General features: G+C 34.3%; 1 protein-coding gene across 5 annotated transcripts in view; it reads right to left on the reverse strand.

Annotated features, from left to right (window-relative positions):
- The window catches only part of NEDD4L (NEDD4 like E3 ubiquitin protein ligase), a 448524-nt gene that overhangs the window by 332777 nt on the left and 98038 nt on the right, over window positions 1-17709 (reverse strand). The window contains exon 1 of one of the 5 annotated variants that reach the window (XM_074207347.1): window positions 11612-11815. The exons of 1 other annotated variant lie outside the window; for it this stretch is intronic. Coding sequence is in view for 3 of the 4 variants with exons in the window: in XM_074207343.1 (XP_074063444.1) it covers window positions 9174-9191 (18 nt within the window). In the remaining variant the exon portion in view is untranslated. Of the gene's footprint in view, window positions 1-9173; window positions 9209-11611; window positions 11816-17709 lie in introns of those variants that run through there. 3 more of the 5 variants (XM_074207343.1, XM_074207345.1, XM_074207344.1) reach the window with 3 other exon arrangements.

Genomic DNA, 17709 nt, shown 5'->3' on the forward strand with positions numbered 1-17709 from the left:
GCTGCACTAAATACAGAGCCTACAGATACTTCTTTTACAATTATCTAGAGTGGCCTTCACAATTCATTAAAAACCATAGTGATCACACATATAAACCACTGTTTAAACTATATCTGGAACATGGCATTGTAACTAACTGATAAAGCCTAGTATGCTCAGAAGAGGATCCATGTGAAAGAGATTGGGATATTCTGGGGTTTGGAGCCTGAGGTAGAGAAGATAATAATGGCATTTTAGGGAAGGTCAATATTCTCAGGTATTTGGAGGCTACATGTGGAGGAAGGGATTGTTTTAATCTATGTGACAGCAAAGGAGTTCTATTCACTAGGAAAACTTGCTGCTAGTGACAAATGCTAAAATGACAGGAGAGATTGCCTTATAAGCAGTAACTTTTCTGTTACTAGAAAAGTACAGGTAAAAGATAAATGGTAACCCATGAGATACATTAAATTCTTGTATAACCTGAGAACTTAGATTAGATGTCCCACCCCAGACCCTATCAATATCCTCTCCTGAAAATACCTGTAAAAACATTTCAATGACATTCTTAGTGAAGAATTAAAGTATTAAATGGAATTGTTTGAGTCATGAAAATTGGATGGTTACAAATCTTCAGATTTATTTAGTAATTTAATTAGTCTTTGCTACTATATATGCTTTAAAGTAAAAAAAGCTCTTTTACAGAAAAATCAATAATATAGGCATTTTAAAATGCAAACTGATTGGCCAAGGGCTGTCTCACTTTTGCATTTTTATAAAAAAACATAACACAAAGACATTTAATACATGCTTTTTAATTGTTTCATTCAGTAATTCTGACTGACCCTCCCCAGAATTAGACAGAATTAGTGCAATCAAAACCCATTAAATGAGCTGACATAAATTTTAACTCAAAGTGTAGAGTCACTCATTTCTACTCAATTAAAAGTACTTTTTCCACCAGAATTATGGTTAAAACTACATGGAAAAGGTCATCAAAGAATCTTTTTATAAATGTTTCTATTGTTCTAAACCTCTAATCACAGGACAGGAAGCATTTTTAAATTCCTCTTGGACCACCAGGGAAGAATGAATTATATTCTGCTTATGGTTCTAAAAATGACCCTAGTAAACAATGATCTATGAAAACAAAGTCAGAAAACATTAAAATATCCTTGATCACTTAAGGATCCTTATAGGCAATTACTTAAAACCATTACTTTCTAAAGTGACAGCTTGTGAACAGTTCAAAAAGACTAAAATCTAGGCAGTATTTAACTGATTTGTAGAATTACCCTTTCCTACATGGACATTTCATTTACTGAAAGGGTCAGAAAATTATTTGTATGAGAAACAGAGAAAAATAACAAGGAGAGAGAGAGTTGTAAGAAAAAGCAGCACCTTTTTGAGGCAAAGGAACTGATTTCTGGTTGCAATGCCTTTTATCCCAGCGCTTTTTAGGAAATGGAATTTAACTTCTAAGAAACACTAAATCAAAGAACTGTTTCAGAATTATGGGAAAGTAGTATATTAACCATTCTTATGAACTGAAAAAAATGTAGTTTTGAGATTTCTCAAGCTAACAGAAGTGTGAGTTACTATACATGAGGATATTCATTGTTTTTTTTTGCTTTTGTTTTTTTTTTAAGTTTTTGCAAGGCAATGGGGTTAAGTGGCTTGCCCAAGGCCACACAGCTAGGTAATTATTAAGTGTCTCAGACTGGATTTGAACTCAGGTACTCCTGACTCCAGGGCCAGTGCTCTATCCACTGTGCCACCTAGCCTCCCTGAGGATGTTCATATTTGAGGCATGAAAAGTCAGTATGTGAAACTGTAAGATGGAATATAGACATCAATAGAGCTGAGAAGTTGATGGATGCAAAGCGCACTATTGACCAAAAACAGACTTTTCAATTGATATAAGGAGCTGATCTGATTGGAGGAAAACTGGTGCTAGGAACTGATTAGGGAAAGCAGAATCCTCTGCTATTTCAAAAGTGACTAAGGAAAGGCTGCCTTGTTCTCTATTGCCCTTTACTTCTCTCTATGACTAAAGAGTTATGAGTAACTCTTTCAAATTCCAGAAATGTTATTTAAATAGTTTTGTCAGTCCCAAGGTTAACAAATTGCTTTTCAATGAGAATTTCATTTTTCCTCAGGGGCCAACCAAGACAGTAAACTGGGTAAATTCAGTAGATCCCATGCTTCAGACTATCATTTGCTAAGAGAGTCTAATATCACTTCAGCAGCCTAAGAGTAGAAAAGTAACTTCCGCAAGAGTAAAGAGGCCTCGAAGAAGAAAGAACACATAAAGTAGACTATTCTCTATTGAGGCAAAGGACATGAAGACCTTCAACAGTTTTACTTTGACTTCCCCTAATGATATGGTTCACAGATTACTATGCATTGCCTTCCCACTCTCCTCCATGGACACATTGATGGGAAAGCACACCAGAATGATGAGGGGATTATTATGTAGCGATTATCACCTTCATTTTTGTTGTTAAATGCTTCATAATTAAGACAAAAGATTATTTTGACTGATTTGTTTCCATAGGAAACACACTGATGGTGACTTAGAAATTATAAAATTGACCGCCTTGGACCTTCAGGTGGTTTGTGGCAAAGTATGGCTACCTCCTTCCTACTGCCAACCACTACACGAAACAGTATAGATGCAGGTGAATAGGAGAGTGAGCTAGAACAGACCAAGAAGAAAGAGCCTGGAGAGAAGCTACCCACAACATTGTAATTAGCCAATGGTGTGATTTGATCAGGTCGATATGCAGATCAATCATTTAGTTGACTTAAAGTCACTCTAAATTACTAATTGTCAAAGTCAGCTTCTTTCTAGAGAATTTTAATAAGAAAGGGGCAGATGATGGTGACTGGATACTAAAAGATTGCTAAAAAGAAGAAAATTCCTAGGGCAGCTAGGGTGATGCAATGAATAGAGCGTTGGGAGCACCTGAGTTCAAATTTGCCTCAGATACTTAATAACTACCTAGCTGTGTGACCTTGGGCACCCCATTGCCTTGCAAAAACCTCCCCAAAAATAAATAAATATTAGCCACTCATAATTTTGCCTAGACTCTGCTCTAAATGCTGATGTTTTAAGGCGCTTGCATGACTTAACTAATAAATGAGCTTTCTACACTTATTCTGTTTCCCTCAAGCTCTTCTTTTAGTCAAACCCAGTAATCTAGGACAGGACCTCAAATTAAGTAGATTTTCCATTATGGCTGTAAAAGATCAAGTACAAAATCAATCTGCACTTTCTGAGAGAACAGTAGATTTCTTACAAAGGCACCAATCATCTAGAATAGCAACCTTTTAGATGCAGAAAATCAAGAGGTGACAATTTCTCATCCATCCCAGAGAAACAGAAACAAAGGGTCTATTCATTAGTTAGAATGTTTCCTTATTGGGGGGGGGGGGGGGGGGGAGACGACCAGCTACTTCAACAATTGCTGAAAGCAAAAGAACTAACAGTTAAGTCTCTGTGTAAATATAAACTACATAATAATGTTTCAAAAAGCTTCTTAGGAAGCACAGTATCCATTCAGTTGCAAGGGGCTTTATCCGATTACAGTCACATGCAGTGGTGTCAGAAGAGCAGAGAAACTAAGGTAAACTAAAGGAAGGTAATTCTACACAGAGTTCCTGAAGGGAATTTGAAAAGCCCAACTTAAAACAATGTAAAACAACAAGTCCAACAGAGAAAGGAAAACCTAAAGTGGGACAAATGGGAGGAAACTGAGTTATCTTGAGTCAATTGAAAATAAACTATGGTTATAAGAAAGGAAAACAAAATTAAAGGACATCAGGATTCAGATTGTTGAAATAACTATTCCTGAGGGCCAATAATTAATTTATTTTCTCTCAATAAGTACTAGACCTCCTGTTTGAATACTACTGGCTTTTTAGCATGGAGGATATGTTTGGGGAGGGGCACATTGAGAATGATGATGATGTGGTTGTATATTTTAAAATATCAATAGATCATTGCAAAAACAGTATTCAAGAAAATTAGATAAATCTATAGACTCCACCACAAAGGACAGAAGACGAAGGAAATATTTGACAAGTTATTATCCACTTCTAAAAACTGACATGTTCTCTGACATGGGATTTTCTTTCATACAGCCTTTTAAAAGCATACATTCATTTTTTCAAACCAGGAATGTCTTATAAAACTCCAGAATATTTGTTGGAACTATAGTTATGGTTAGGCATAATAAATATCATTAACCAACTAAGGCAGCTTTTTTCATATATTAAGACAGTTGCATCGGATGGTTGGAAGCTAGAACTCCATATTATTAGTGTTAGTTGTGACCCACAGGAGACATGGTTCATTGCAGCTTCACTTCTTCAAATGTGAAAGTATACATAATCAGATTTAACATTTCTGAGCAGCTGCATTACTCAGAAATGTCAATTTGTTATTATAAAGCGTGAAGGCTAGTGATAACTATCAGCAACTCTTTAACAAACTAATAACGTTGAAAAATAGCATTGCTTAACTTAACAGTGTTGCAAAGTTGCAAAGAGTCAAAAGAAATGTCTTTGCGGGCAGTTAAGGGACACAGTGGATAGAGCACTGACCCTGGAATCCAGAGGAGCTGGGTGGGAATTTGGCCTCAGACAGTTGATCATTACCTAGCTCTGTGACCTTAGGCAAGTCACTCAACTCCATTGCCTTGCCAAAAAAAAAGAAAAGAAAAAAAAACCTTTGCTGTGAGATGACATTGAGATGGAAAGGAAGAATTTAGAAGGGAAAAAATTAAATGTATAAATAAAATATATATTTCTTTAAATTGTATTGGGGGGTGGAGTGGGATGATTTTATTTATGTCTGAGATTACTAGAGCTTACCACTATACGTTGTTCACAGTAGGTACTTAATATTTGTTGATTGATTTGGGGTTGGGGAGAATGAACGTGGCAAAATTATGAAGGAACTTGAATCCCAAAGATGAAATATGAGAAGACACCCCCCCACTGCTTTGCAGAGGTGGGAGGGGATGAGTTGCAGGTATAAAACATTGCTTTTAATGTGAGATGGGGTTTTTTGTATGTATTAATTAATTTCTCTAAATTGTTTAATCTTCCTTTTTTCTTTTACGTAAAAACTCTGAAAAGGAAAGGCTATAAGTGACAATTCCCATAATGTAAAAACAAAAGATTTCAATAAAAACTATTTTGATATATTTCTGTTTCTATTTTCATGTGGAAATACAAATGAAACTGAAGCACATTATATTGCCCTACCTACTGTCTCTGGTCTTTTAAAATTGAAGGCTCTCAGAGGCGAATCTAGCTCTTACAAACTGTAAACTAATTTCATTCTGAATATGGGTGTGTCCTGCTTAAGAGAATTTTAGGAAACAAATTCCTTTACCAAAAAAACCACAGGCAATTTCAAACAGAAAAGTGGTGGGTGTGGGGACGAGAAGGTAGCAAAAAAGGAAATTAAGATATCTTTTTTGATGACAGCTGCAGGACTCTAGATTGTGTTCACATACTGGTGTTTTGAAAAAGAAAGCTAAAGCGCATTTTCAAATATTTCTAAGTTTGAAATCTATTATTCATTATTTTAGATTCTAATACTTATTAATTTTAAATAAAGTTAACTATTCTGAAAGATACTCCTAAAGAAAGTACAAGTCAGGAATGTTTTCAAAATGATTGATTGCTTAGGAGTTTTCCTTCTGTTTCCCCCCTCCCCTCATTATCTAAAAGAACAAATGAGTGGTATAGTATAAAGAAAAGTGACACTACAAAGCAAAAGTCCTGGGTTCATAGCACAATTCTGAGATTTACTTCCTGTGTGATTTGGGGTCATTTAATCTCTGTAATCATCAATTTCCTCTTCTGTAAAATAAATAATCTAGCGTCAATAGCCTCTGCAATCCATTGGTTTCATCTAAACAAAACGATGCAAGCATTCTGCTACTCAGTTCTATTTAGAATGTCTTCAGTACATTCACAATACAAAAAACTCCAATACAGGCTGTTAATCCTATTTTCAGACTTTAAGATATTAGATGAAAAGAAGCTTAAGGACTAGGAATTTTAGTTTTTCTTTTTTATATAACATATTCCTAGTTCTCATTATTGTTTTGAAGTTGCCACTCCTATCATTGATTCATTTCACTTTTTCTTAAGTCCATGCTTTAGTCTTGGCATGCAATTGAGCATCCAATCATCTTTCTATACAACCCAATGCAATGTATTTAATAAGCCTAGAATTCTAACAAGAATAAGTAATTTGCCCATGTTGCCACATATGCAAACTAAACTGCATAGCTAAACTGCAATGCTTGGATATTAGTCTAAATCTTTAAACTACCAAATCTCTTTATAATAAACCACAATATCTCCCATGTCACTTTCTATGCTTTGACAGCTTTCAAGTACCTGTGCAGTTGTAGAGTCCTAGAATTGGTCTTCTAGTTCAACAGCATGAGAAATGCATGAAATCATTCTACAACATCCCAGATCAAATTTTTATAAATCACCAATCTGAAGCTGGAAGAGACATTAGAACACATCTAGTCCAATTCACTTATATTTAGAGACAAGGAAATTAAGACCGAGAGGTAATCAGTGACTCAATCAAAACCATAGTTAGTGACTACTCAGTAAGTTAAGTAGTGCAAACTGAAGTCTTCTGACTCACAATCACCTACTTTGTATTATTCCACAATGTTTTCCTGAAGGTACCTATCTATGAGCTTCTAATCTTTTTAAAAATAGTTCAAATTCTTAGGAGTTCTTCCTTACATTAAGATGACATCTGTCATTGACTTCTGTCCATTGATCCTAGACTTGAAGGGGTCTTAAAATTGAGTGTTGACCTTTCAAGTGCTTGAAAGCAGATATCATAAATGCTTCTAAAACTTCTGATCTTGAGTTTCCTCAACCACTCCTCACACAATATGATTTTGAATCTCCTCAGAGTTCAGGATCATAGTTGTCAGAGAAATTAAAAGAGAGTAAATCTAGCATGTTCTTATTACCTATGCTGTCTAAACAACAATCCTCACAGGTGACTTCAAATTGGAGAATCTTGATTACAAGAATTTAGGTAAAAATAAAATAACTTTACTCAACAATGTCTAAACATAAGGAAGACTAACCTGGCAGGAAAATTAAAAATATATAAGTAGAATGCAAAATTCTTGAGGACTGTTTGCTCCCCCCCCCAACCTGGAATACTTTACTCTTTGTAAGATTAATTTGAAGAGAGAAGGAAAAGATGGTAACTAAAAGACCCAACTGCTAGAATAAAACAAGATAAATGGTGGTGACTATGTTTACTATGGTGGTGACAGGGAATGTTTTATATTCAACAGTGACACACAGGAATAACATATAACCAATGGGGAAAAAATGGAAAATGGGAGGAAACTTGGAAAGAAAATTCAACACTAGACATAGAGATAAAGGAGTCATCATGAAGAGGTGATTTGAAACTGTGACACTAAATGAGATGGCCAAGGGACCAGTGAAGGATGCGATGAAAGAGCCATTAGGGAGATAACCATGAGTGTGTGGTAATATCCTTGGAACCAAAGTATGAAGCATAAGTGATCAAGGGCTAGAAAGCAGTAATACGGATCAGATATAGGGGAAGGGAAGTATAATTCAAAATGGGTACAGATAGAAAAAAAGGAAATGAACACCACAAAAAAAAAGGAGGGAGAACATTCTTAAAGTTAAAAGGTTTAAAGTAGTAGGGTGGGGAGGAAGTAAAAAGAAGAGAGTGAAAAAGAAAAGAAAAAAGCTAAACCAACAATTTGGGTAAAGTCAAGGAACAAGGAATATTGGGGAACATAATGTAGGTGAATGAGAATAGAGAGACAAGTGTTATATTGGATCACAGTCAGATAGAGACAAAGGATAAGCAAAAGAGAGACAAAATGCCAGAATAAGATAACAAAATCCAACATTAAAAAAAATCAGAAAATAAAGAAAATAAAGTCACACAGAATGAAAAAATGACAAGTTGGAACAGAAATATCTAGCGTCAGACATATTTTTTTAAAAATACCAATAGTTCGAGTCCTACTCAATGTGAAAAGAGATCATAGTTAATAACTTTCAAGAAGGAAGGGAACCATTCTTTTCTAGTTTCTTGATTTTACAGATGAGGACATTGAAACTCAGAGACTTTCAGGGATTTGTTAAGGGTAACATAACTAGTAAGGACCAAAAGAAGGAAGTTAACACATATTCCCTGTCCCCCAATCTTATCTGATACCTGATACTTTTACACAAGAAAACATTTTTACATTATAAAAGGCATCAGAGATAATAAAATAACAAAATTGTTAAGTGTATAATTGCAAATTATAAATTCATAGAAGAAAAATGAATAAGAAAAAACATTGATTACATAATTAGTATAAAAGCAACAGAATACATAAATTTATAAGTATAAAAATAAAAATAGCAAACTGATACTTTATACATCATAATGTAATTAAAAATAGTAATTAAATATAGAATACCAGAGAAAGATATGCCTAAATGAAAACTAAGGAATGACAACCTAAATGAGTCAAAAAAATAGAAAAAATTTAAATGAGAAGCAAAGTGAGTTTTTTAAAGTATAAAATTAAGAAGCATTTAGCTTTAATGAAAGAAATCAAATTAAAATCCTCACAATGAAAAAATAATTTAGAACTAAAGGGTTTTTTTTAATTATTGGAATTTATTGTACATAATATATGATTTCAAAACTGAGAAAACCAAAAGTGCAACAAAATTGTGCCTACCCTTTGATACCACAATATATGCAAGATATATATATATATATATATATATATATATATTTATATATGCAAGATATGCCAACAAAATTGTAGATACCCTTTGATCTAGCAATTCCATTACTGGGTCTATACCCTGAAGAGATCATGAAAAAGGGTAAAGACATCACTTGTACAAAAATATTCATAGCAGCCCTGTTTGTGGTGGCAAAGAATTGGAAATTGAGTGAATGCCCATCAACTGGGGAATGGCTAAACAAATTGTGGTATATGTATTTGATGGAATACTATCATTCTATTAGATACCAGGTAGGATAGGAATTCAGAGAAGCCTGGAAGGATTTGCATGAACTGATACTAAGTGAGATGAGTAGAACCAGAAGAACATTGTATACCTTAAAGGTGATGATTTACCTTAATGCACTTGCTCATTCCATCAGTGTGACAATCAGGTACAATGTTATGATATCTGTGATAGAAAAGACCATCTGTATCCAGAGAAAGAATTGTGGAGATTGAACAAAGACCAAAGACTATTACTTTTAATTTTCAAAAAAGTTATCTTATTATGTAATTTTGCTATCTTTTATACTTTATTTTTTCTTTAAGAATATGATTTCTCTCTCATCACATTCAACTTAGATCAATATACCATGGAAACAATATTCCACAGAAACACTACCATGGGAAGACTAACAGACTGCCTGCTGTGGGGGCTGGAGGGAAGGGAAGCAAGATTAGGGGGAAAATTGCAAAACTCAAAATAAATAAATAAATTCTTTTGGAAAGAAGCTGACTAGCATATTTAATCATGTTATAATATACAACTATTATCAATGAATAACTTGACAAAATTCAGTTATAGAAACAGAAAACTAAATTAATTCACAGCTCCACTAACTGCATTAGTGTGCTAATATTTCTGTAGCACCTCCAACAATTACTAGTTTTATCTATTCTCATCTTTGCCAATTAGTTGAAACAAGTTACTTTAATTTGCATTACTTATTAGAGATTTGGAATTTTTAAAAGATGTGGTTGTTCATATTTTGCAATTCTTGCTTAGAAAATCATTCATATTCTTCATCTATGCATTAAGAACGGTTCATGTTTTTAGTAATTTATATTAATTCCACATGTATCCTATAGGTCATACTTCTATCAAAAATAATTGCAAAATTTTCCCAATTGAGAGTGTCCCTTCTATTTGTATTGATTTTTACAAAATCTTTTTAGTTTTATGCATTCAAATTTCTCATAATCTTTCTGGGTCTCAATCTCTTTCTTCATCTTCAAAAGTTTGTAGTAGGAAAAATAAATTATTAATTAAAATTAAAAGGAAAAAAAGGGGTCACTGAGGTAGGACAGTGAATAGAGCACTGGCCCTGGAATCAAGAGGAACTAAGTTAAGATGTGACTTCAGATACTTAATAGTTACCTAGCTGTGTGACCTTGGGCAAGTCACTTAACCCCCATTGTCTTGCCAAAAAAAAAAGACTAAGAATACCAAGAAATGAGAGTAGGAAAGCCAAGAGAGAACAGAGTTATAAAAACCCAGTAAGTCAGGTCAGTCAGTTGTCAAACAAACATTTTAAAGCATCTACTCTTGCCATGCATCATCTTCAATACTGAGGATATAAAGCAGAATCATATTTTCTTAGAAAAATGGGACCCAGTAAAATGCTATATTCTCTTTGATTCAAAATTCCAGATTCCAAAATTACCCTCCCCTCTCCTACTAGGACCAAAATAAATCTTTGGAAAGCAATCTGGGAAATATCTGGTTATCTAATATACAAAACATATTTCTGGATAGTCCAAATGACAGGTGTTCTTAATTTTCTTCCTTAGTCATTGATAACAAAAGTTCAAGAAGTGGTTAATATTTATCAAGAAAGATCTATGAGACATCCCAGCAACCTAAATAGTTATTAAATGGATATAATAATTCTACAAATTGTAAGATGCCATTATTCATTTCTAACAAGTATTATGTAATTCAGGTAAGGTACAATTAAATTTTTGCTAATTCTTAAAACAATCCAATCTAAGACATTATTAAGTCTCCAAGTTTTCTTCAAAGCATAGTTTTGACACACCATAAAGGTTTACAAAATGTTTTTTTAAATTCATTCATTCATTCATCTAATCTACTAAACTCAAACAAAAAAGTTGAAGTTACAAAAATAAGCAAAGTGTTCAGAGGCAATATCCCTCACATTGTACCTACTAACACTCATTTCCCACTACACAACATGAAGGATAATTTTAAGAAAATATTAGCTTTCTTTTTAGGGATCAGTTTGCCTTGTAAGCAGGAAAAAGAGTTGAAAACCTTATTCAAACCCTCTTTCTATTACTAATTTGGTGACTATAGACAAGTCCTTAAATCTTTCTTCCTCCAAGCAGTTCTCTAGGACTGTAAATCAGAGAAAGTACCTTATTTGTGTCCATGGAGGGAGTTTGAGGAAAGAGGTTATCTCTTACAACATTGAAATCACAGATCTGGACTTAAAACAAAAGGATTATTTTCCTATCTAATAAGAGATTTTGAAAATATTGAAAAGTTCCTATGGAATTTTTTCTTAAAAAAAAAGAAAAAGTGAGAAAAGACAAAACCCCTCACCACTTAAACATCTATAAGAACACTTTGAGCTTGGATCTAAAAAGGCACATTTTGTTATACTCTAATTCCAGCAAAAATCACCCTCAAAGGGAAAAACCCTTTGTTCTATCACTTCAAAAATTGGATATATTTCAAGTTTTAGGCTTCGTATAATAAGTTATTATAATTCATTCGATTTGTAAGAGTTCTTTAATAAATTCTCCCTCCCCACCAAGAAAATTCTTACCAAATGGCATTTCTTAAAGCATGATGTCGATTTTAAGACTATGAACTGTAAAAGGGAGCTAAATGGCTGGAAAATCCAAGCAGTCCTTAACAGTATGCGGAAGTTGTTGGCTGACTTGAACAGTAAATTTCCATTGTCAGGGTAACCAGGTAACTCTTCTCCCAAGAAAATGTTATTCTCCCTACACTGGGGCAACTTTCTCTTCAGGAAACCTTAACTCTCCACCCCTTTCTACCTTCAAATCCAAGGTGAACCCAGTAATTTTCCACAGGAAAGCAGGTCAGAGAGACCTGAAAAGGTGATTTTTCTCCAACACACAAGAAACAGGCAGAGCAAGGTCTCATCACCTACCATAGTTTTAGCCTCCTGAGTAAATATTTATCAGGGCAACCTGTCTTCATATTTAAGACGTCATAAGTCAAACATGTTTAACTGTCAAAGGGGAGAGACCAACAATGCCAAGTTTCAAGGAAGTCAATGTCACAGTGGCTGAAGGCTATCTAGAAAAGTGATATGGATGAAGAGAACTTTAAACAGTTGAGTAGAACAATAGAGGTGCTAGGCCTGGAAAGGAAAAGAATATTTCTGAAGTATTTTCTGTACTCAAAGTGCTACAATAATGCTAGTTTCATTTATTATCATTACCCCTATACTTAGTACATATTATTGCCCTTACTCTTAGTAGGGGTCTGGAAGAGCCTATCTCTTACAGGAATAAGAGGCTTCAAAAGGTAAAATGAAAAACCAGGTCTTCAAATTTTCTAAACTTGTATAGTTGGGGTATTATATTTAGAAAAGGTTTCATTCTATGTGTTTCATCTTTCTGATAATCTAGTCAACCCTAAGAACCCTTCCTTAGAACATCATTTTTAAATAAGTAAAATAAAATAGATAGAATTAAATGAAACCAATTATATTGAGATAGTTATCAAACTATTTCTTAAGGAAACAAGCTCAATTGCTATCACAAAAATTCTAATTTTGATTGTGATGGGATGTTTATAGAAGCTCTTTTTGTGATGGCAAAGAACAGGGAATTGGAGGGACCCCCATCAATTCGAGAAGTTGCCCTGGATGGCTGTGTTACTATTGTGCTTTAAGAAATGATGAGTTTGGGGCCGGTAGGTGGCGCAGTGGATAGAGCACTGGCCTTGGAGTCAGGAGTACCTGAGTTCAAATCCGACCCCACGACACTTAATAATTACCTAGCCCTGTGGCCTTGGGCAAGCCACTTAACCCCATTGCCTTGAAAAATCTAAAAAATAAAAAATAATGAGTTTGATGAACTATGAAAAGCATTGAAAGTCTTGCACATATTGATGAAGAGCAAAGTGAGTGGAATCAAGAGAATATTGTAAACACTAACAGCATTTAGAAAAAATGAGGGGCGGCTAGGTGGCATAGTGGATAAAGCACCAGCCCCGGAGTCAGGAGTACCTGGGTTCAAATCCAATCTCAGACACTTAATAATTACCTAGCTGTGTGGTCTTGGGCAAGCCACTTAACCCCATTGCCTAGCAAAAATCTAAAAAAAAAAAAAGGTATTATTTGCATTCAAAGAAAGACTGATAAATAGAAGTATTTTTAGAGTATGTGTAGCGTGCGCGCGCGCGCGTGTGTGTGTGTGTGTGTGTGTGTGCGCGCGCCAAATAGTAATCATCTCTAGGGCAGGGAAAGGGGGAGAGAAGAAAAAAAGAAAAAAGAAATTTACACAATAACTTAGCTATATATATTTGTATATATATATATTCATATATAGATAGGAAATAGCAAATTGTACGTAATAGATTTGGAAGTTCACATGCAATTTTTTTTATTGTACTGTATTTTGGAAATACTTTTATTCTATAAATTGAAAATTATTTAAAAAAGAAAACAAGCTCACAGACACTAGGCAAAAAACCTCTTGTCTTCACGACTGTCCAGTTTCAGTCTCTCATTTTGCAGAAAAGAGAAGTCCCTTAAATGAAATGAAGTGCCCAAACTCGAATAGTTAAAGTGGAAGAGCTTTGACTCAAATCCAAGTTTTTCCAATCTCTTAATTCAGTGCTCAGTTTGCCTTCTCCAATAATCTCAACGTTGTATTCCCAAATGAGGATCCATCTAGCTCATAGCCCTCCTTCCCTGTCTCTCCTCTCTCTCTGGGCAAACTGTTTTGCAATATTAATGAATGATATTTTATAAACAAGTTTTCTACTTCATCATGCAAGTCATCCTATATTACCAAGACCATCATTTCCTAAATTTACTACTAAAAAAAATTCCATTTGGAATCACAAATTTAAACAAAAGAATCAGCTTTATACCTGTAGTTTTCAAATCATATTAGTGTTACTGAACAGGAGTCAAGACATTGACTTATCTATTTTGGGCATTTGGCTGGATAGTTTAGTAATAAGTTACTGCTTTAATTGAGAAATAGGTTCATCTCTCAATATAGGAAAATTTTTAAATCTGCAAATGGATGAGAAATACAGTAAGTGAAATTTCTACAGAGCAGAGCATTTTAAAAAGTGTGTTCCAGTAAAGGATTCTAACAATTTTTAGAGGCTAAGTTTAGTTTAATACATTTTGGGGTAACCAGTCCTGTGATTTTGTCAGTTCAGGGAACTGCTAGGAATAAACAACTTCTTCCTTTCCTTTCCTTCCTTCTTCCCTCTTTCTCTTCTGATTTACCTTCTTTCCCCCTCCCTCCCTTCCTCTTCCTTTCTTTTCTCCTTTCTTTCCTTCCTTCTCTTTCAGAGGCAACACTTTTAGTTATAAATTATAGCCTGGGGAAACTGAGAGGTGAAGGGCCTTGATCTTGGTCACAGAGGTAGCATATGTCAGAGGCAGGACTTGAATTCAGCTCTTCCTGGCTTCCATGACACAGTCCCTTCAGAATAATTCAAGATCTAATAAATGTGATTTCATTTCTAAAGCTATAAAATATGGGCAAAATAATTTTATGGGACAGTATTGGTTTCAGATAAACACTTAAATGTCAGAGATTTCTGATTCCTAAGGAAAATTTATATAGCCCTTGAATGTTCATAAGAATAGAAAAGTAGGTCATTTAAAATCAATCAGAAATTTTTAAAAGGAGAAAAAGAAAAACCAGTATTTAGTCACATTCAAATTTAACTCAAATTCATCATCATGATAACCTCATATTTCACTTTCATAAAACAATGTCTCATTGTTTTCACAAGCAATTCAAGTTTCATCAGCCATTTGTCTGGAATGTGAGAAGGGTGCCAAGTCTCCTAACCACAGGCATTGGTTCTGGAATCATTCTAAGATTTTTTATTTGAAAAATAGAAAGGGGGCTTGGGAAAAGAGTTAATTTGCAAACACTGACTTAATCTATAATAGAAATGTCTCAGTACTCCATAAAATTTACTTAAGGCTGAAGTTTTAAGAAAAAATAAGAATTGAAAGAAAAAATTGTTGAATTGAAAGAATATTACTCTTTGATATTAAATATTGACATTCATTTACCCTGTTAAACTATTAAAGATTCTAGATATGTTAGAATGTATTATTAGTTATCTGGGATCAATTAATTTATCTTTTAAAAATATTCTGAAAAGTGATTGATAGACTTTAGCAGACTTCCAAAAGAGATCAGTGATGTGCAAAAAAAGTGAGGAACTCTGGTCTAAAGAACACCTCAAGGGAGCAGCTAGGTGGTACATTGGATAAAGTTCCAGTCCTGGAATTAGGAGAATCTGTGTGACCTTGGGCAAATTACTTAACTCCATTGCCCCACCAAAGAGAGAGAGAGAGAGAGAGAGAGAGAGAGAGAGAGAGAACAATTCATTATCAAACATATGGACTAAAAGTAGAAGATAAAAATAACTTGCTGACATATCTTATCTCTCCACATCCCTCATTTATCCTCTCCTACATATGCCAGAGGAGGCTGCCATACTGCTCTCACATTGAGTTTACTAGTACCAGTGTGCAGATAAAATCCAGCTGATAAAGAGAGTAAATATTTCATTTTCTTTCTGCCCTTTCCAGATGATGAATGCATGATTGGTACATATGCTAATGGAGGTGGATTCTGAACCAGGGAACCACAGTCCAAAATGCAACCATGGTAATTGCTAACTACATCACTGGTCAATTAACTATAGAATGTCTCAGTTTCCTTTGTAAAATGAAGAGGTTGGGTAGGCTTTTAGGTTTCTGGCTAGTTCTCAATTTATGATTCTAGAGTCATTTAATCCAGGTCAAAATTTATTTTCTTTTTTTTAGGCTTTTGCAAGGCAAATGGGGTTAAGTGGCTTGCCTCAGGCTACCCAGCTAGGTAATTATTAAGCCTCTGAGGCTGAATTTGAACTCTGGTACTCCTGACTCCAGGGCCAGTGCTCTATCTACTGCACCACCTAGCCGCCCCCAGGGGTCCTTTTCTAATGAACTCAAAACAACTCATTGTTGTCTCAGAAATTGTAGAGCCAAGAATTGAATACAGGTTCTCCATATATTTGAATCTAATCTAGTATCCCTGCTACTGATAGGGACTGTCTCTGTTTCCACTTCATGTTATCTCAAAAAAACATATTTAACCTCATTTGTTGGGGGAAAAAACTCTATCTTATTCTCTTATTTATTGATTTTCTATATCTTGAAAATATCTAGATTTATCATTGCTTCTAATCAATAAATGTGGGTTTTAATTGAACAGGTTTCAAAGGTGCTTTATAAATGTTAAGATTATATGAATCCTGCTAGAATTGGGTACAATATCCAGATCAGTAGATAAACACTTAATCTTTTTTAGTACATACTGTCTGGCATACTAGTTGGTAAGGAGACACCATGTTTGGTAGAAGGAGCATGGGACTAAAGTCTTGCTCTGGGAGTGTTAGTTAAAAAAATAACCCATGATTCTAAGCATTACTTGATTCTAGTTATTACTCAGCCAAAGAAGAAATGGCATCAGTAAGATGTCAGAGAGAGCACTAATTCACTGAAAAAAAATAACCAGTACAAGGCTTTGATAGCTCCAGATAAAGTATTTCTTTGATAGGAAACCCTTGGAATGTATTTATTTTTAATGGAAAGGAGTGCTTCAATTACATTAAAGAGAAGATTTCACTAACTGCTGATGAAACAAGTCAATGTAAATGGAATTCTGACATCAATCTATATGAAAATATATTTTTATGACTCTGAAACATGGGGATAAAGTTCCATCTCTCATGTCACCAAATATCTAGTGCTTTAATTTATACTTGGAAATCTAATCACCCACATTTCCAGAGATCACCTTCTTGAACACTTAGGACTATTGGGATTTTCCATCTATTCTGCCTCTGAATTTTCTTTTATTTGTAGTCTTTCAATTCCTGTAGAGGTACCTTGATTGAAAACACTAACTTTTCCCCTATTTGCATGCATTTTAAAAGTGTTTTTTCAATCATACATATGTGCTCTCTTCCTCTAGAGAAGGCAAGTTCTTTGAAGGCAAAAATTGTCTTACTTTTATGTATTTTTATTCCTGGTCTTTAGCACACTGCCTGACAATATCAAAAGTGTTCAATAAATGGTTTTCCTTTTTTCCATTCATTTAAATTTATGGATCAAGCAATAAATTTTAATATGATTTAGGCAGTTGGATTTAGATCTTATCACTAGTTTGCCATCAGAACTTTGACAAGTTAAGTGATATCACCTTTTAAAAATGACCTTCTAATAAAGGAAATCAGACATATAGATTTAGAACTGGAAAGAAGTTGAGAAATCCATCTAGTCCAATTGCCTTATTGTACATATCAAGAGAGGGTCAGGACATCTTATCAGGACATCTTATAAAACCCAGGTCCTAATTCCAAATCTAAAACACTAGCTTGCCTTTGTTTAATGCTTTAGAATCCCTCTACTGGGGAAGCCAAGCAAGTGTCCATCTATTGAGAAATGACTGAACTGTTATACAGTAAATATAATGGGATCTTCCCTTTTCAATGAATCAATAAACATTTCATTTATATCAATATGTATTAAGTGCTAGAGATTCAAAAGAAGACAAGGGGGAAAAATACAGTGTCTGCCCTAAAAGGTCACATAAACTGATGGGAAAGACAACATCCAAAACATACAAAGTAAGCAAG

Source organism: Macrotis lagotis, chromosome X, assembly GCF_037893015.1.
Source record: "Macrotis lagotis isolate mMagLag1 chromosome X, bilby.v1.9.chrom.fasta, whole genome shotgun sequence".
Classification (NCBI taxonomy): Eukaryota; Metazoa; Chordata; class Mammalia; order Peramelemorphia; family Peramelidae; genus Macrotis; species Macrotis lagotis.